The sequence below is a fragment of the Macrobrachium rosenbergii genome, chromosome 56, assembly GCF_040412425.1.
Source record: "Macrobrachium rosenbergii isolate ZJJX-2024 chromosome 56, ASM4041242v1, whole genome shotgun sequence".
NCBI lineage: Eukaryota > Metazoa > Arthropoda > Malacostraca > Decapoda > Palaemonidae > Macrobrachium > Macrobrachium rosenbergii.
Genome location: NC_089796.1, coordinates 75953863 through 75975763, shown reverse-complemented (window position 1 = coordinate 75975763; position 21901 = coordinate 75953863). Strand labels below are relative to the sequence as shown.

At 36.9% G+C, this 21901-nt stretch overlaps 2 protein-coding genes across 2 annotated transcripts in view; both read right to left on the bottom strand.

Moving 5' to 3' along the window:
• Nucleotides 1-12454: 12454 nt before the first annotated feature.
• LOC136836251 (trichohyalin-like) lies at nt 12455-16305 on the bottom strand. Its single transcript, XM_067100257.1, has 2 exons — nt 15710-16305; nt 12455-12569 (listed from the first exon to the last, which is right to left on the bottom strand). Exons 1-2 carry the CDS (start codon nt 16303-16305, stop codon nt 12455-12457), a joined length of 711 nt encoding a protein of 236 aa, XP_066956358.1.
• Nucleotides 16306-17360: 1055 nt separating this feature from the next.
• Nucleotides 17361-21901, bottom strand: part of LOC136836250 (ribosome-binding protein 1-like) — a 29550-nt gene continuing 25009 nt past the window's right edge. Inside the window, exons 2-3 of the mRNA XM_067100256.1 lie at nt 17870-18632; nt 17361-17606 (exon numbers count right to left, since the gene is read on the bottom strand). Coding sequence (XP_066956357.1) covers nt 17361-17606; nt 17870-18632 — 1009 coding nt within the window. The remainder of the gene's footprint in view (nt 17607-17869; nt 18633-21901) is intronic.

Sequence of the window (21901 nt, the reverse complement as noted above, 5' to 3'; positions counted from 1 at the left end):
TTAAGAAATAATCAGTAATGACTACGCAAACATAAAATAATAATAATGGCTGTATTAGCATATAACACACACACACACGCACCCATATATATAATATATATATATATATATATATATATATATATATATATATATATATATATATATGCACTCGCTTATTTGAGTGTATGTACGTATGTGTATTATATACAGTATATATACATATATATACGTATGTATGTAGTATATATATAATGTATGTATATATGTGTATATGTATATATATATATATATATATATATATATATATATATATATATTATATATATGAAGGACACCTCTTTTTCCTTTCACGTTAAAAATCAACTTTATTTTTGGTTTCAAAATCCTTTATTCCGTTGTTTAAATATTTCCATCCGTCTATACGAGAGGGCGCATCGCGCCGCCCGCACCTATCGACGAGACATACTCAGCCGTTATTTTCTAATTCGAAGTTTCAATGGCGTCTCGAAATCACATTACCTTACATCAGTGGAGATGGGAGACGATAACACTAAAAGGGCTGTCGAGACTACCTCATAATAAAAACAACAGGGCCTTTTTGTGTAGTCATAAGTGAAAAAAAAAAAAATTAAAACAAGTAAGAAAAAGGCGCCGAAGTTTCTTCGGCGCAATCGAGTTTTCTGTACAGCGTATGATCAAGGCCACCGAAAGTAGATCTATCTTGAGGTGGTCTCGGTAAAATGCTGTATGAGCAGCGGCCCATGAAACTTTAACCACGGCCAGGGGGTGGCCTGTCCTATATCGTTGCCAGAAGCACGGTTATGGCTATTTTTAACCTTAAATGCAATAAAAACTACTGAGGCTAGAGGGCTGCAATTTGGTATGTTTGATGATTGGAGGAAGATCAACATACCAATTTGGAGCCTCTAGCCTCAATAAGCTGAGGCGGACAGAAAAAGTGCGGACGGACAGACAAAGCCGGCACAATAGTTTTCTTTTACAGAAAATTAAAAAGGAATAAGTGAAAAAAAAGGAATAAGGGAAAAAAATTTAAAAATGAATAACGTTCTATAAAAAGCTTCTATTTGCTGGAAAGGTTTACTATGTCTTGAAGACCACACCAACTCGAATCAGTATGACCATAACAGAAACCTTACATAAATCAGGTATTTTAAATAAGGTGATAAACGGTATTACTTATCATCTGTTTATGGAAACAGGAAAAGTTTCTCGTTCCGTTTAACATAACTCTCTAAGATCTGACGATGAGCAGTCAAGACCTTCCATTCATTTCATAAAACAGGAAATTACTGTACTGGACAACATGCTTTGTCTAATGAGTGAAAAAAAAAAAAAAAAAAAATATTATAACGATCTCTAAGTGCGTTGCAGATATAACCAAATCAGGGGACGTTTTCAGGCGCTGAGGAATAATTTTAGCTATTCGAAAATTTCTATCTATTTGAGAACACTAACAAGCTTTTTACGGGACCGTCATGCTGTTAGTTGATGTCAAAACTACTGGGGCTCGAGGGCTGCAAATTGGTATGTCGATCATCCACCCTCCAATCATCAAACATACCAAATTGTAGCCCTCTAGCCTCAGTAGTTTTTATTTTATTAAAGGTTAAGGTTAGCCATGATCGTGCGTCTGGCACGGCTATAGTTGCCAACAACACAGGCCACCACCGGGCTGTGGCTGAAAGTTTCATGGGTGGCGGCTGAGAGTTTCAGGCCTGGCTGAGAGTTTCATACAGCATTATACGCTGTACAGAAAACTCGATTACTAAGTTTTAGGTATCTACAGAGACAAATATCAATAATTATATAAAATTACTTCCCCCCTGAGAGTTAATATTCTCAAGACTTCTACAATTACTCTGCAGAACACTATAAAAAATTTGGAGGAAACCTCATTTCCCACTCATTTCATAAAGATTACAAAACTACCGCAATATAAAACACTGACTAACGGGCATGAGCACACAATCAGCGAACACCGTCGCCCTATATATCTGAAAACGCTCGATTTCAATTAGCGCACCGAATGCCAGGAAACCTGCATCATTAGCCAGCGTAATTGGCACCAAAGAGTGCCCTCACCCAGATACTTTTCACCCAAAGCCAAACCGAATGTCACTCCGATCGCTATAACGACTTCGCGCATTCCGTGAAATCCCAGATGGGATCACGAGCACTCGACAAGGAAGTCTTTTTCAGTAAGGACAGCTTACTGCACATTTCCCTCACATCTTCACATCCGTCAGCGCACTGGTCTCGAGTCGTCACACGAGATATGCGATATACAAAAAAATAATTATATATGAAAAATAGAGGAATAAGAAAGAATTACAAGAGAAATGTTCTAGTCTACAAAAGACAGCCGTCCTCGCTTCTTATTCCTTGCCAAAGAACGCCATATTTTTTGGGAAACTTGATTTTCAAGTCAATGGCCCCTTTGGTAGGCTTGTTCCATATGAACATGGTTCATCTTCTGAATAATAATAATAATAATAATAAATAATAATAATAATAATAATAATAATAATAATAATAATAATAAAAATAATAATAATAATACCATGGGACACCAGAGTAGATGAAAAAGAAAGAGAAAAAATTGATAAGTATCAAGACCCGAAAATCGAAATAACAAGGATATGGAATATGCCAGTGGAAATTGTATCCATAATCATAGGAACACTAGGCACGATCCCAAGATCCCTGAAAAGGAATCGGGAAAAACTAGATGCCGAAGTAGCTCCAGGACTCATGCAGAGAGAAGTGTGCTACTAGAAACAACATATTGAGAAAAGTGAGGGACTCCTGAGGAGGCAGGATGCAACCCGGAACCCCACACTACAAAAACCACCCAGTCGAATACGATGACTGTGACAGACCCCCACCCCAAAAAAAAAATATATATATATAAAAACTATAATAATAATCTTGAAATCATTCTGATTTCTAAGTAGCCATTACTTATCGCTTGCGAAGGACGTGGACATTTGACAATAAAAGGGACATGATATTATTATGGTTCGTAAAATTTGAATAGTGCAAATCTGCTGTTTGCTACCAATTGAAAGGATGAAGTTTTCCACAGCTGCACGTACTGTACGTGTGTCTGTTACCGACAATACGGATAACAAAACAGCTATTTATCAATTACCTTAAATGATTCCAACTACGTTATTCATCCATCCGTGAATTCAAAGAAATGGGAATTTACAGTAAATAAAGCCCATAACACTCATGTATAATATATGAATTCATTAAAGCCCATAACACTCATGTATAATGCATGAATTCATTAAAGCCCATAACACTCATGTATAATATATGAATTCATTATATATATAATATATATGAATTCACTATATATATACTATATGGATTCATTATATAAACACCCAAAGATGGGTTACGTGAGAAAAACTTTATAATTATAGAGATTCATAGGTGGAACAGAAATATACGGAAAAAACGCAAATGAAGGCATGAACTCCATCAGAACAACAGGTTAAATTAGAGGAATTACTTTACTAAGAGTAAAGTGTACGCACATATATATATACATATAAATACATACGTTAACACATACATACATATACATACAACTATATATGTGCATAGACGCATAACTGAATCACGAAAATATGGAAAGTGATGAATATAGAAAAAGACAAAATCCACGAAGGAAAGAGAAACAATGGGGTGCTGCAAGGCTTATAGTCCTTTATTTGCTAAGTGAAGGACTAACAGTCGAAAGGCCTTGCAGCACTCCATTGTTTCTCTTTCCTTCGTGGATTTTGTCTTTATTTATACATACATAAATACACATATATATACAGATATGTGTATGTATTAAGTGTGTGCATACCGCTTGAAGAGAAAGGAATACAAAATGAAAGGCCTGAACTTTAGTCCATGGTAGCCAACAAACCGACAAGAAACAGATACCCAAAAAGCATAGGTTCGAATCCTTAGCGGGTCAGATGCGCTCACACATGATCCCCTTTGAGTGAAAGTTATTCCCAGAATACGGTGAATTCAATATCAAAGGAGTAATTGTTCCTCAATATTTGAGAATGTATGTATGTATGTGTGTATGTATATATATATATATATATATATATATATATATATATATATATATATATATATATATATTATATATATACATACATACATACAACATACATACATACATTATTATACATACATATATATATATATATATATATATATATATATATATATATATGAGGAGTTCAAAGGGGTGACATATCACAGGAGTGCCATAACAAAGGGGTACAACTACAGCTGTAACTTTCAAAGGAGTGACAACCGTCAAACCAGTAACTAAAATATGTTAACAATTCAGTGGTTCTAGCTTTTTTCTTCATAAAATTTTAATAATTTAGTAATAATTTTTATAATTTTTGGCTACTTCGTCACTTCATCGTTATGTCACTCGCTTGTGATGTCACTCCTTCGATACAGAGATATATACATATATATAATATATGTATGTACATATGTATACAGTATATATACACATACACATATATGTATATGTGTACATATATATATATATATATATATATATATATATATATATATATATATATATACTATACTGTATAAATATATATATATATATATTAACTTTATCACATACACAATTGTTCTGTGCATTAGTAGAATTACTAAAAGGACCTCTTTCAAACTGGATGGTAATGGAATATTTATTCAGAAAAAGTTACAGCTTTCTTGGACAAACAGTCCACATTATCAAGTATCCGTACAGATACTTGATAATGTGGACTTCTTTGTCCAAGATTTGTAACAGCTTTCTGAATAAATCTTCATTAGATACCATCCAGTTTGAATATCCTTTTATATATATATATATATATATATATATATATATATATATATATATATATATATATATATATATATATATATATACATGTATATATACAAGCATAAGGCTATAAACCGTATATTATACAACTCACTCTCCTGGGAAATTACATACACCGAAAGGGGACTGTAATTGATAAGCTCTTCCCAAAGAAGACTGAATCTGATATTAAATGGCATTTGTAGCTTCAATTTTGAATCTAAAAATCTCTGAGTATAATGACAATACTTCAAATTATATATATATTTATATATATATATATATATATATATATATATATATATATATATATATATATATATGTATATAATGTATAAGTAAATCCTGAGAGCATTTGGGCCTACTATCATCTCTAAAACTCCTCCATCCCCATCACCAAAATAACCCTCGGTTTTACGCTATAGCCGGGCAATTAGCGAAATGCTGGAAAACGTAGGTAATGGACGCAAAGGGAAAAGAGTTACGATATGGCTCCCACTCACTCCTTTCCGCTGCTGGCGAGGAGGTCCTTTGAAAGCAAACTATCAGGGGGGGGGGGAAGAAGGGGTGCGGGCCAAACCTGCCTCAAAGCAGCCCGTGGTTGGCCTATGAATAAGTAAATACGAAGTTTAAATGAACCTGTTTACTCTCGCCTACAGCCGGCGAATGCCAGAGCATGGAAGGCCGAGTTTGATTTGAAGCTTTATATATTTACGAAACGAAGAACGTAGCAGCAGCAGTAGCAGTCTGGATGTGGGTCAGATCGTATCTGCCGCGCCAGTTTCAGGCGTCATACAGCGAGCTACGATGTTGAGGAGCCTCATGAAGTCGGTTAGAAGGTTGAACACAGTTCCTCTCTCTCTCTCTCTCTCTCTCTCTCTCTCTCTCTCTCTCTCTCTGTGTGTGCACGGGAAAGTCGCGTCATATTCTACAGTATCCACAGACAGAAAGGTCCATCACATATCCTACAGTATCCATAGACAGAAAGTTCCATCACAAATTCTACAGTATCCATAGACAGAAAGTTCCATCACATATTCTACAGTATCCATAGACAGAAAGGTCCATCACTTATTCCACAGTATCCATAGACAAAGGTGTCCATCACATATTCTACAGTATCCTTAGACAGAAAGGTCCACCACATATTTTACAGTATCCATATACAGAAAGGTCCATCACTTATTCCACAGTATTCATAGACAGAGGGGTCCATCACATATTCTACAGTATCCTTAGACAGAAAGGTCTATCACATATTCTACAGTATCCATAGACAGAAAGGTCCATCACATATTCTACAGTATCCACAATACTAAATAAAGCTATACATACACTGCCAGAAGAAAAAAAGCACCTCACTCCGCGATACAGATTTAGTTCAATTACGAAACTTACGGCACCTCGGAAGCAGTATGGCAATGCGACATACCATATACCGTATTCAAGAGCTTTCAATCCAACTATCAGGAGACCAGAAATTCATGTCAAATTTTCTGCAATGATCACGCTGCAATGATACGTCGACTGTACCACCACTGATTTGTAATACAGTATGAGATCAATAAAAAATAGAGCATTATTTCGTTTTAATTAGTAAATAAGCAATATCCCTTGAATGCTGTTACTCATTTTCCTCTCACGTACAATTTCCACGTAAATCCTTCCGTGTCGCAATAACTTTCTGTTCACATGAAGCCCTCAAACTGAATTAGAATGTATTGCCATTCTTAACTATTCTTCATAAGAACGGGTATATACTGTAGGTCAAGACATTAGGTGTATATGTATGTAATATATATATATATATATATATATATATATATATATATATATATATATATATATATACATATACATATATATATATATATTATATATATATATATAAAATATATATATATATATATATATATATATATATATATATATATATATATATATATATATTATTTATATATATATACTGAATATGTATATATTTAAATGTATGTATACATATATTATTTATATATATATATATATATATATATATATATATATATATATATATATATATAATATATACACACATTAGTTCCCAAGTTAGAACTGAACCTTCATCCCGTGGGAAAAAACTGTCACGTCTGGCTAAAAAATATAAGTACAATAAAGACCACCATCCCTCTCGAGATGATAAAAATAAACGCCAATACTATTATGAGCAATAACCTGGATTCTATAAAATCCAGCAGACATATTATTTTTTTAACTGAAAAGGGCAATTTAATAACCATCCCAAAAACGAATTTTATTGAGTGAGAGCTTGAGAAGCTCTTCACGGGTACGAGGACCAAGGTCTCCATCATAAAACAGATCACATCTCGACTCTCCGGGAGAAGAGGGTGACACTGGCTGCTTCACTTTCCCCCAAAGAGCTTTCTTTCCTTCTCTTTCCCTCCCAGTAATCTTTGTGAACACGTCTTGCCAACCGTGACGGTTTTCGCGCGCAGTGGACCAGTTTTTCTGCGATGCTGGGCTTCAGGAGACTTATTCCAGCCTCTTATCACCTGCCACAATGTAAGGGTTGTGTAACTTTTCTGACCTATTTTTCTTCTTCTTTTTCGTTTTGTATCGTACAAAAACTACCCGAAGACGGGCAAAAATTTTCACGTTATTTCAATTCCGTTTCTTTCCCGGCTGGCACGAAGTCCGCAAGCTTTCGGATAGCAGGAAAATATCAAACTTTCTCTAAAGTGTATTGCTTTCCATATTTTCAAGGGGAGGTGTTTTACGCATTTTCTATAACCTCTCATTTCATAAGACTTTTCTAAATTTTGCTTTGTATAATTCAATCAGTTTTCGTCAGCAAGTTGGTTAAAAGTAATAACCCCTATGAAATGGATGTATAAATAAGCAACTTTATTCGCCACTGTAGTATCTACCTAAAACTACAGAGGAAGTCTAAAAATGAAGTGACTGTGAGGAATAATTGCTCTTTTGGATTAAAGTAATGGTGATAAAGGTGACTGTCAGAATAATGGAGACTAACATTACCTGGTATACCAGGTAAAGTTTACCACAGAATTTTGAGTGGGAATGTATGACAGATGACAGATGGACTGATAGGGGAAGAACAGAGTAGGTTTAGGCAAGGGTAATGGTGTGTGGACGAGTGTTTATTATGAAAATTATGTGAGAATTCTGAAAGTAAAAAGTTTATGACTGAACTGATCATGGAAATGTGGAAAGTACTGAAAATATAAGGTAGAGATGAGAAGTTGTAGAGACCCATTTAAATATTCTATGATGGAAGGGAAGCGTGTCAGAATGCACACGTGCGGGAGTGACTAGTTTGATGCAAAAGTGGGCCTGAAGCACGGGCATGTTTTGTCAACTTGCCAGACAGGTGAATGCATGGTGTGTTTAGAGGGGGTTTAACATGTGGCTGGTGTATGATGTAAGTGTTACTGAGTGGCTAATATTGCGGCAGTTTAATGCATGAGATTTGTCTCCATTCATCTCCAATCCAGCAGTTTTAACTGTTTTTGTGGTTGTGAATTTTGTCTTTTCTCTTCACTGTTATATATATATATATATATATATATATATATATATATATATATATATATATATATATATATATATATATATAATATATATATATGTACACAGATACACATACATTCCATACACATACACACATACATACATATACTTACATACTGTGAGTGTACAGAGAACACTCTTATTGAAATATTTTAGGTCACTAATCACAAACAAGACTGTATTTTTTTAAAGTCGAGCTGTCGAGGTGCGTCTTGAGAGAGAGAGAGAGTGAGAGAGAGACTAATGAGCACAAGACAGCCAATCCCTTCCTCACAGGTAATCCAAATCTTCTCTAATGATACACCTTCCCGTAAAAACACCTGAGACAAAAAGGTGCTCGTCTAATTAAGGAACGATGTGTAAACGTACACCTTCGTTTTTGCTCACAGTTGCAGCGTGAAGGCTGCTACATGGACGGAGCATATGTTGGCATGTATGTTGTGAGAATGGTTCGAATAATTCAGCTCATTACCTTGCGTTTCTGAGGACGTGATATCCTGATTTGCTACACAGGCCTTTCCCACATAGTCATTCCTTTCACAATAAAGTCGTTCAAATCCTTAAGGACTCTTAGGAGGCTCACATACTAATCAGTCCACCGCTGCAGCAAGACTTACCAAACTAGGGAAAATATACTCACTAATAAAAATATACGAAATAATGACAAAATAAACAAGTAAAGAATGCGCCGAAGTTTCTTCGGAGCAACGGAGTTTTCTGTACAGCCGCTACAGGGTATAATCAAGGCCATCGAAAATAGATCTATCTTTCGGTGGTCTCGGTATAATGCTGTATGAGCCGCGGCGCATGAAACTTTAACTACGATTGTGGCTAACGTTAACCTTAAATAAAATAAAAACTACTGAGGCAAGAGGGTTGCAATTTGGTACGTTTGATGATTGGAGGGCGGATGATCAACGTAACAATTGGCAGCCCTCGGGCCTCAGTAATCTTTAAGATCTGAGGGGGGACAGAACAAGTGCGGACAGGAAAAAAGTGTGGACAGAATAAAGTACGGACGGACAGACAAAGCCGGGCACAATCTTGCATGACTCAGTTTCGACAAGGAGTGTTTCAAATGCTAAAGAGTTCTAAGGATTTTTAAGGGATAAGTTAATTGACTGTAAATTTAAATTCCCTAAAAATCCCAAATATCTTTAAAAACTTATGCCCAAAATATCGGGATATCATAATTTCTTACCAAACAATAACTTCCCCTTTTGAAAACTGCTAGATAATGATGGGCTATCAGACTGCTTGTCACAATTTCTAGGATTCTGCCCTATCTCTTTTTTTAAACTGGACACAAAAAAAGATTTCCAGCAGCGTAAAATTAAGTTTAAGTATAGAAGCAAATTAATAATAAAAATGAATTTTCGTCACTTATACAAGCGTGACTTTTCTGTACGCACAAACAGTAAGTCATAAACATCGTTTCATTTTCGATTATTGTGACGCCAGATAACCCTCAATTAATCAAATCAAATCATTTCTGATTAGCTTGTAGCTTAATATACATACATACATACATACATACATACATACATACATACATACATACATACATATATATATTGTGTGTGTGTGTTTTTTCGATTTCTATATATATATGTATGTATGTATGTGTATATATGTATGTATGTAATATGTATGTACTGCATGTATGTATGTATGTATATATATATATATATATATATATATATATATATATATATACAGTATATATATATATATATATATATATATATATATATATATATATATATATATATATATATATATATATATATAAAACGACAACTCACACTGAAGACCGAGCTGATGACCCCGAGTCGAAACAGGCAGGGGTTACAGTTTCCATTCGTGCAAAAACGCGTGAGTAAAATATACTTGAAAGTGAATGACGACCATCCCCTGGTACTCAAAAACAGCAGTTGAAAAATTACCTGAAAACAGGCGGAATTTTCGGAACATAAAATGTGGCTTCTGCGAAGATGTAAATTTACGAATCACGAATTCAAGGCACTGGCCTTTAATTGCTTTGACTGAATCCTACTGAGAAGGGTGACCGAGTAAGAAGCAGCTTCATTGGGAGACCAATATTCAACGCGGTTATATAAGGCCAATCTAAACTTTTAATAAGTGTTATGATATTGAGAACTCAGGATGTAACAATATAATATCTAAGCTTAATAACCTAGATATGAGCTTTCCCCTAAAAAAGTTGGAAATTTAATAAAACGTCGTTAGATATCTAAAATGATGATGGATATGCCATGTTCCGAAGCGTTAAATTTGATAAAGGGGGTGGGGGGAGAACTCAGGCACTTAAAGTGTTACTGGCAGAGAACAGATGGCAGAATAAGGAATAAGGGTTGTGGAGTGCTGACTCTGGGGGGTGGGGTGGGGGCGTCCTTCCTCAGGTGTTAGTTCGACTGGATCTCTTTAATTTTCAGACTCACCATATACCCTAAACGACAACGTAAGCAGAAAAATGAAAATATAAAAATATCTGCATTGGTTAACCACATGCATTTGTGGAAAATTCAATAAACAGTATAAAGATGCCACACCCTCACCCAAATACCTCCGTCCAGTCTTGAGGCTTTCTGACCAGATTTAATCAAGTGCCGCACTTGCAACTTTCCCGAATATGGTTACTGTCGATACGCGCTGTAATCCATTGACAAAAGACCTCACATGCATCAATCGTGACACAATTTGCGAGACCAGATCTTGACAAACCGCTCGTAAATTTAGCATGATAATAGTGTCGCTAAATCATTTCAGACGCCATATTTTATAAGCTAGGAAGCATTACATGCAAATTGTGATTTATGGGTCAATATCCAATTTAGCAAAGCTCTGGCCATTTCTGGTACAATTTATTTTCGCGCGGATGTAGCAAACTGATCCGACTGAATTATAAGAGATTGTTTCGGCAATAAAAATCGAATCAAATCTTTGGGCGTCATTATATAAGAACAATAATTGCACGCGATCGGATCCCAAAACAAAACTAGATGGAAATCTCTTTAGTCTCCAATTATTGAAAACTATGAAAACTATACATATATAAACCTTCTGTGGACCAACCGTTGAAATCATCACGGGCGAAAATACATAACTATCAATATTCGAGGCCTTAAATGAACAAAAAATAAAGTCAATTTTCCTAATATTCACTATTATTTTTACATGTGAAATTAGCATGAACATACTATTTATCTGAATGCCAAAGGCTGCACTAATAAATAACTCTCATAGCAGTGCAAAGAAGTAACCTGCAAAATCCAATGATCGATCCTTCACAAAATATATTCCACAAGACCCTCAAGACTATGCAAACTAATAAGACCCACAGAATTTGCGGGAGAAATTAACACTATCCAGTTACGATCCTTATTGTAAACACGGTCTTTTTTCCTAACTTCGAAGCTATACTGACAATCTTCCCCTACTGGATTCTATAGGTTTAATAAGTAGGATCCACAACTAGATCCTCGTACTGTTGACTTCAGAATCTCAGACACTATACTTGTAATAGGGGTTCATGACTACAATATTTACTAAATCTCAGGGAGACAATATCCTAGGAATCATCGTGCTTGCTAAGCATTACCTGTTCCAAGGATTCACTGACAGATTCAGGAGTAACATCTCTCGTTTATGAAACAATAAGACAAGCTGGGGTCTATATGCTTGGTAGTTATGAATGGGAGCAACTCTGGAAAGCTCATGCCTGTGACTGGGGGCCCTTTCTCAATTGTGCCTATCCATTTACAGCTCAAAATCCGTTGAGGATTCACTGGTTAAATCAAGAAAGGTCAGTTCCTTAATTCATACAGTTCCCAGGTGAAGGCCAATGTCACCAGCAGTTGCCTATTGGTTTTTAACCAAGGTCGTCCACCAGGAATCCAGACGGAAAGCCGTGAAAACAAAGCACTCAGCAACTTAACCCTCTCTACCATGTCATTCTACTGCCAATGATTTCTGGCGCTCCTCCTGAACACGGCCACACTTTTCGATTGTGGCTGTAGCCTTTAGCTCAAACGGTGTCACCCTACAATGAACAGCTGGTCGTACCCTGTGCTTGGAGCCATAATCCACAGAATATAGCTGGGCTAGTTTGACTAGCTACTCCCTTAACCAAATAATAGCATTAATAACAATAATTAATTTCCAAGCTACCAAGATTATTAAGCGTAAATACCAATTATGACAGTCAGAGCTTGTTTAAAAATAAAATTACAAAATTACTATGGTGATACAAAACCCACTGTAACAATTGTGATAATAAAATAACGAAAGGACTCTGGTGACACAAAACCCACTATAACGATAGTTATAACAAATATAATACAAATAATACTGTAATACGAGACAAGAGGAGGCTTCGACAGCTACCCAACATTCCAGGTCTGACCATGGAAAATCCACCTTTATTCAAGGACCGTCACTCTCAAAGAATAAAATTGGCCTCTGCTGATGAGAATGTTTAGTGGACTCAAGAAATTAAATCGAGTATGCACACCCCATCAGAATAATAACAGTTTAGCACTGAAGTCTTTCCTTCAACCCTTGAAACACTGGAATTTATGGCCGCAGTCTTTCTGCAGTAGAAGGATAGCCCAAGAAATTCCTGTGAGTCCTCAAATGGCGAGAGGGTGCATAAACCTTAAAACGCCACACCATAAAATAAGTGCACACTCGTTTCTGCCGGTCTTATGCAAATTATAAGATAACACTTTATTACCTCTGGAAATATACAACTTTTCTCATGGAGCGTTTTCCCTTTTAAATTTGGAGCTCCTGCATTTTAAGCATGCCTACGAAATGGTGTTACTGATCGCAATCTAAAATTTACCTTGATCTAACGTTCTTCCAAGAATGACTTAACGATGCAGTTGCTACTCTCGAGGTACAGTTACCATTAACTTACGGGCAATATTTTCGTCAATAATCTGCTAAGCAGAAAGAGACTCCGTTCTCCTCCTACTCCTCCTCCACCTCACAGCGGCCTGGTAACGCCCGTCAGACCAACACTTCTCACTCTTGTTCTGTAGCAATCAATAGCAGGCGCCATTACCTATTTCAGCGGTTGTTTCCTAACTTCGCTTTTCGTCGCATCCCCATCAGATCAATAAACGTCTACAGGAATCTGATCTGGAATATTTGTCTTTAAGAAAGCTGCTATATGTGGGATTTGCCATAGTATAAGAATAAAATATAAGAATAAAAACAATAAAAGTTTACTATGTATAATACATCTACAGACTGGAAGTCGAGAACGCAAACGCCTCTCAATGTCTTCCGTTCATACCCGCTTCTGAATTGCAGAAAGTTGTGCAAACTTAAGTGCCTAAAACTCAAGTGCCTATAAACGATGCTCTCCTCTCCTCCTTCATCTTTCTACACATCTGTCCCTTGCCCCAATATTTACAGAACTCCCTTTCCTCTTCTGTTCAGCTAGAAAACCGCCTTCATTTCTTGGGCGGCCCCCATTGCAAGTGAAACGGTCAAATGAGATTGTCGCTCTCAATTCAGCCTGCCTCTCGCCACCCGAGAAATTCCGGCGTGATTAACTGACAACCCATTTTTTTTATTGTTCGGAATTGCAGTCCGCGTTTGAGTCTGACGGGAGAGGACCATCAGCGTGGAGAGAAGGAACAATGTTGTCAAGGCAATGTTAGATGCGCTTTGTCGAGAATTATTGACACATTCTACGTTGCGGCGAAATAATGAATAGAATCCATTTTCGACATTAAATCTATTCGTCGAGCTACTCCTTTATATTTTTACTATTAAAAAGAGAATTTCGTTACGATGCCTCATTTCCAATCCAAAATTCCTTTTCAGCAACATTTATTAATGCGTTGGTTTCTAAGAGAAATTCTGTAAGACTTTATAAAATAGTTTCTCTATCCTTAACCTATTAACATATTCTACAACTAATGAGTAGTACCCTTGCATTAAGAGACCCAGTAATGACTCCAGAGGAATAAAGCATCCCTCCTTTGTAAAGCATCCCTCCTTTGTAAAGCATCTCCTTTGCTCCCGTCTTTGTAAAATGTTAAAGCCATCATCACAACAAGAATCTGGTTTAACCTGAATATGACTGCACGCAATTTGTTAAATCTCAGAGAAAACGATTACAAACAAAAAGTCTCTCTCTCTCTTATTCCCTAAACGTTAAGACGAAACATTCATCTATTCTCTCTACCAAACTGATCTTGTTTCAATCTGTTCTCCTTCCACTGATCTTCCCACTGATTTTGTTTCAGTCTGTTCTCCTTCCACTGATCTTGTTCAAATCTGTTCTCCTTCCACTGATCTTGTTTCAATCTGTTCTCCTTCCACTGATCTTGTTTCAATCTGTTCTCCTTCCACTGATCTTCCCACTGATGTTGTTTCAGTCTGTTCTCCTTCCACTGATCTTGTTTCAATCTGTTCTCCTTCCACTGATTTCGTTTCATGTTCTCCCTTCCACTGATCTTCCCACTGATTTTGTTTCAATCTGTTCTCCTTCCACTGATCTTGTTCCAATCTGTTCTCCTTCCACTGATCTTGTTTCAATCTGTTCTCCTTCCACTGATCTTCTTTCAATCTGTTCTCCTTCCACTGATCTTGTTCCAATCTGTTCTCCTTCCACTGATCTTGTTTAATCTGTTCTCCTTCCACTCTTTTCCCACTGATTTTTGTTTCAATCTGTTCTCCTTCCACTGATCTTGTTTCAATCTGTTCTCCCTTCCATCGATCTTCCCACTGATGTTGTTTCAGTCTGTTCTCCTTCCACTGATCTTGTTTCAATCTGTTCTCCTTCCACTGATCTTCCCACTGATTTTGTTTCCAACCTGTTCTCCTTCCACTGATCTTGTTTCCAATCTAATTTCTCCCTTCCACTGATCTTCCCACTGATGTTGTTTCAATCTGTTCTCCTTCCACTGATTTCGTTTCAATCTGTTCTCCTTCCACTGATCTTCCCACTGATTTTGTTTCAATCTGTTCTCCTTCCACTGATCTTGTTCCAATCTGTTCTCCTTCCACTGATCTTGTTTCAATCTGTTCTCCTTCCACTGATCTTGTTCCAATCTGTTCTCCTTCCACTGATCTTGTTTCAATCTGTTCTCCTTCCACTGATCTTGTTCCAATCTGTTCTCCTTCCACTGATCTTGTTTCAATCTGTTCTCCTTCCACTGATCTTGTTTCAATCTGTTCTCCTTCCACTGATCTTGTTCCAATCTGTTCTCCTTCCACTGATCTTGTTTCAATCTGTTCTCCTTCCACTGATCTTCCCACTGATTTTGTTTCAATCTGTTCTCCTTCCACTGATCTTGTTTCAATCTGTTCTCCTTCCACTGATCTTCCCACTGATGTTGTTTCAGTCTGTTCTCCTTCCACTGATCTTGTTTCAATCTGTTCTCCTTCCACTGATTTCGTTTCAATCTGTTCTCCTTCCACTGATCTTCCCACTGATTTTGTTTCAATCTGTTCTCCTTCCATGATCTTGTTTCCATCTGTTTCTCCTTCCACTGATCTTGTTTCAATCTGTTCTCCTTCCACTGATCTTGTTTCAAATCTGTTCTCCTTCCACTGATCTGTTCCAATCTGTTCTCCCTTCCACTGATCTTGTTCAATCTGTTCTCCTTCCACTGATCGGTTTCAATCTGTTCTCCTTCCACTGATCTTGTTTCAATCTGTTCTCCTTCCACTGATCTTGCTTCAATCTGTTCTCCTTCCACTGGACCTTGTTTCAATCTGTTCTCCTTCCACTGATCTTGTTTCAATCTCTGTTCTCCTTCCACTGATCTTGTTTCAATCATTTCTCCTTCCACTGATCTTGTTTCAATCTGTTCTCCTTCCACTGGGATCTTGTTCCAATCTGTTCTCCTTCCACTGATCTTGTTTCCAATCTGTTTCTTCCACTGATCTTGTTTCAATCTGTTCTCCTTCCACTGATCTTGTTCCAATCTGTTCTCCCTTCCACTGATCTTGTTTCAATCTGTTCTCCCTTTTACTGATCTTGCTTCAATCTGTTCTCCTTCCACTGATCTTGTTTCAATCTGTTCTCCTTCCACTGATCTTGCTTCAATCTGTTCTCCTTCCACTGACCTTGTTTCAATCTGTTCTCCTTCCACTGATCTTGTTTCAATCTGTTCTCCTTCCACTGATCTTGTTTCAATCTGTTCTCCTTCCACTGATCTTGTTTCAATTCTGTTCTCCTTCCACTGATCTTGCTTCAATCTGTTCTCCTTCCACTGATCTTGTTTCAATCTGTTCTCCTTCCACTGATCTTGTTTCAATCTGTTCTCCTTCCACTGATCTTGTTTCAATCTGTTCTCCTTCCACTGATCTTGTTTCAATCTGTTCTCCTTCCACTGATCTTGCTTCAATCTGTTCTCCTTCCACTGATCTTGTTTCAATCTGTTCTCCTTCCACTGATCTTGTTTCAATCTGTTCTCCTTCCACTGATCTTACTTCAATCATTTCTCCTTCCACTGATCTTTGCTTCAAAATCTGTTCTCCTTCCACTGATCTTGTTTCAATCTGTTCTCCTTCCCACTGACCTTGTTTCAATCTGTTCTCCTTCCACTGATCTTGCTTCAATCTGTTCTCCTTCCACTGATCTTCTTCAATCTGTTCTCCTTCCACTGATCTTGCTTCAATCTGTTCTCCTTCCACTGATCTTGCTTCAATCTGATTCCTCCTTCCACTGACCTTGTTTCAATCTGTTCTCCTTCCACTGATCTTGTTTCAATCTGTTTCTCCTTCCACTGATCTTGCTTCAATCTGTTCTCCTTCCACTGATCTTGTTTCAATCTGTTCTCCTTCCACTGGGATCTTGTTTCAATCTGTTTCTCCTTCCACTGACCTTGTTTCAATCTGCTCTCCTTCCACTGATCTTTGCTTCAATCTGCTCTCCTTCCACTGACCTTGTTTCAATCTGTTCTCCTTCCACGACCTTTGTTTCAATCTGTTCTCCTTCCACTGACCTTGTTTCAATCTGTTTCTCCTTCCACTGACCTTGTTTCAACCTGCTCTCCTTCCACTGATCTTGCTTCAATCTGCTCTCCTCCACTGACCTTGTTTCAATCTGTTCTCCTTCCACTGATCTTGTTCCAATCTATGCTCCCCTTCCACTGACCTTGTTTTCAATCTGTTCTCCTTCCACTGATCTTGTTTTCAATCTGTTCTCCTTCCACTGATCTTCTTCAATCTGCTCTCCCTTCCACTGATCTTGTTTCAATCTGTTCTCCTTCCACTGACCTTGTTTCAATCTGTTCTCCTTCCACTGACCTTGTTTCAATCTGTTCTCCTTCCACTGATCTTGCTTCAATCTGCTCTCCTTCCACTGACCTTGTTTCAATCTGTTCTCCTTCCACTGACCTTGTTTTCAATCTGTTCTCCTTCCACTGACCTTGTTTCAATCTGTTCTCCTTCCACTGATCTTGTTTTCAAGTCGCTCTCCTTCCACTGATCTTGCTTCAATCTGCTCTCCTTCCACTGACCTTGTTTCAATCTGTTCTCCTTCCACTGACCTTGTTTCAATCTGTTCTCCTTCCACTGACCTTGTTTCAATCTGTTCTCCTTCCACTGACCTTGTTTCAATCTGCTCTCCTTCCACTGATCTTGCTTCAATCTGCTCTCCTTCCACTGATCTTGTTTCAATCTGTTCTCCTTCCACTGACCTTGTTTCAATCTGCTCTCCTTCCACTGATCTTGCTTCAATCTGCTCTCCTTCCACTGACCTTGTTTCAATCTGTTCTCCTTCCACTGACCTTGTTTCAATCTGTTCTCCTTCCACTGACCTTGTTTCAATCTGTTCTCCTTCCACTGACCTTGTTTCCAATCTGCTCTCCTTCCACCTGATCTTGCTTCAATCTGCTCTCCTTCCACTGACCTTGTTTCAATCTGTTCTCCTCCCACTGACCTTATTTCAATCTGTTCTCCTTCCACTGACCTTGTTTCAATCTGTTCTCCTTCCACTGACCTTGTTTCAATCTGCTCTCCTTCCACTGATCTTGCTTCAATCTGCTCTCCTTCCACTGACCTTGTTTCAATCTGTTCTCCTTCCACTGACCTCGTTTCAGTTTTATTCAAACTGCTCGGCGTTACGGGCACTGCTCCTTTTTCACTCGGGACACGGTTACTTAAAACGAAACAATAAAACATAATTACATTCCGCGGAATTGTGACTCGGGCAATTAAGCGTGGCAGTTTCAAAGAAGTCTAGAATGACTGCTTTGGGAAAGGAGACTCTCGGGTAATATTTCGTACACAAAGGATGCATTAACCGAGCTGTAAAAATATCAGCTCCAAGTCATTGAGATTCACAAGGATCCTTGAAAAATAAATGAATTACAAACAGAATATAACGTCGTCATGATGATATTCTTGAAGCGTATTATTTGTTTACGTTAAGGTTTCTACAAGCGTACATTTGCCTGATTTGAAATATATATATATATATATATATATATATATATATATATATATATATATATATATATATATATATATATATATATATAATATATATACTATATACTTCATAAAAAATTGAGACTCGAAGGTGATTAGCACTGCTACCATATTTTCTAAAAACCCGTTCAAACTTTACAGGAAAAAATAGGTGGTAACCTGGTAGATTTAGGTTTTTTTTTTTTTTTTTTTGAGCGGCGTTGCCACTTCCTCGTGCAGATGATTAAGGGGTCACTGTAATAAACAGGATTATAGTTCCCTTCATGTAAAAGTAATAATAACTTGAACAGTCTCAGAACAGTTCATCAGCGAAAAGTATGGAAAAAGCCAGAAGTCATCAAAACCGACCAAATATTTAACTTCAGAGGAATCTTAGACGGTTTAAAACTCCCCAAAAATAAAACCTAACGAAGATGAAAGAGTGCCAACGTGACATGCCAGCGTGTAAAATGGAAAGGCGACGCGTGGTACTCGTTCGGTACAGCACGGAGTGAGTAACCGAAGCTCCTTGGCAATGAAGGAAACGACCCTTGTCAGGTCCCATCAAGGACCAATATATATCTACGAGGGATGCGTCAGCCTCACTCTTCCTCTGCCTCGTCAAGAAAAGTATGGCGAAATGCGAGGAAAGTGAATAACATGGCGGATGAAGAAAAGCAACCGAGATGGAGGGATTAAACAAAAATTAAATTCTGTGAACATGCGATCAACTGTCTTTGCAAAACTGTTTTCGATAAAGTTACTCGATGACAAATATTTATTATTCGCTATAATGCTAAATGTAGAGGACTTGGAATTAGAAAATATTTTTTGCCCTGCGGTATATCCTATGAAAATGCTACGCGCTTGTTTGAGTGCCTATACTGTACATCTAACATACATATATGCGTACACGCTTCACAAACATAAACATTACATATATATATATATATATATATATATATATATATATATATATATATATATATATATATATGTATATATATATATATGTGTGTGTGTGTTTAGTAATGGGTATGTATGTGTGTAATGTGTACATAGATATATATATATATATATATATATATATATATATATATATATATATATATATATATATATATATATATATATATATATATATATATATATATGCATTTATGTATGTATGTATAAAACGAGAACAATTACCACTTTTAAATGGTTTTGTTCGCAATTAGTAAATTACATTTCCAGCTAAAATTTGAAATATCTATGACCTTCACATTCTAACTTAATCCGCAATAAGTTTTCTATTTAGAGGACAGTAAGATAATTAAGTGATGAGTTTTCTCGTAGTAAAAACAACGAATCACAGAGGACTCTGTCATAACCTGACTGAAAAGAGAAACAAATAATGTGAAATAGCTATATACAAGTAAAATCATAAGCCATGCACGCTTCTTTAAAACGTAGTATTCGATATATCTACAAAATGGGAATATTTTCAAAAAGAAGGTTTGCAGAAAGTATTTAATATATGACGATCATCATTAAAATAAAAATAAATTATAATGATAATAGCAAATATAATGACGGAATCTTCCACCCCAGAAATACCCACTTCAATAAGACAGAATCGTACCACACACGCTCCACTTACTGTTTTCAGACCCGAGGCTATTCATAGCAAGGTCTCAAAAAATGCACTCAATAATTATTTCAGTCATTTTCCTGGACCCCAGTATCAGCTCTTCGTTGCAGACGAGGGGTTTCGAAAGTTCTAAAATAATGAAAAAGATGGTAACTTTTCGAAAGTTCTTCCTGTTTTCGAGAGTTCTATATATTTCTTTTAGTATCAGTAAGTTGCAATAAAGAATTTATCTGTACTGGAGAAGTGATGAAAGCATTATCCGTACACAATGCAAGTACACATCTTGCATCGAAATGAGGAGACCTGGGACGGACACTCGATGCCTTCTTCTAGTCCGGGCCCTTATAAAGCAAGATTAGGGAAATGAAAGGCATAAAGAAAGGGCTAATAAAAGATACTACCCAAACATTTCTGCCCTAGGAACCGCCAATGACTTGGTATGCTTGTCCTGGATGATACTGAGAGATACGAATAGCATTCCATTACTGGATGTGAGGCTTGGAGTTCGACACATGACCTGAACATAGTATATACTATATATACTACCATGCCCTGTATTCATGTCGCAAGATAGATATCACAGAAGCAAAATTCATATTCATGTCGCAAGACATCACAGAAGCAAAAATCAGATTCATGTCGCAAGATAGATATCACAGAAGCAAAATTCATATTCATGTCGCAAGATAGATATCACAGAAGCAAAATTCATATTCATGTCGCAAGATATCACAGAAGCAAAATTCATATTCACGTCGCAAGATATCACAAGCAAAATTCATATTCATGTCGCAAAATATCACAGAAGCAAAAATCATATGCATGTCGTAACATATCACAGAAGCAAAAATCATACTCATGCCGCAAGATATCACAGAAGCAAAAACCATATTCGTGTCGCAAGATATCACAGAAGCAAAAATCATAAGACACTGAGATTGGGAAAGGATGACAGGGTAGGTGGTCAAGATTGGAAGGACAAAGGCTCATTGTATAGCGACGTAGGGTGCAGCCGTAGGGTTGGCAATTATAGAGTCAGGAAAACTTTGGGGATGAATGAATAAGTGTGTCTGTTAGTGTAAGAATATTTCTGTTACAATGAGTCTTAGGGGTAAATAGTGTGACATCAAGTGTGTAGGATCCTCAGGGTGAAAGAGAAATGTTTTTCATACAATTGTCTGTATAAATGCGGGTTTGCGAAAGGAAGTAGAATGTAGATGATATGGAGTATGATGATACAGTAGAGAGGTGTGGTGCGCATGGAATGAACAAGAATGGAGATGGGTAAGTGGAAAAGTGTCTTGAAAAAGGTCTCTAGTGTTGGG

Excerpts from the sequence above, each read along its gene's own strand:
- LOC136836251 (XM_067100257.1), bottom strand. The coding sequence starts at position 16,305 with ATGATTGAAACAAGATCAGTGGAAGGAGAACAGAGATTGAAACAAGAT. Across the intron at positions 12,570-15,709 it reads AACAGATTGGAACAAGATCA|GGTACGACCAGCTGTTCATT; the intron begins GTGGAAGGAGAA and ends CTCCAAGCACAG.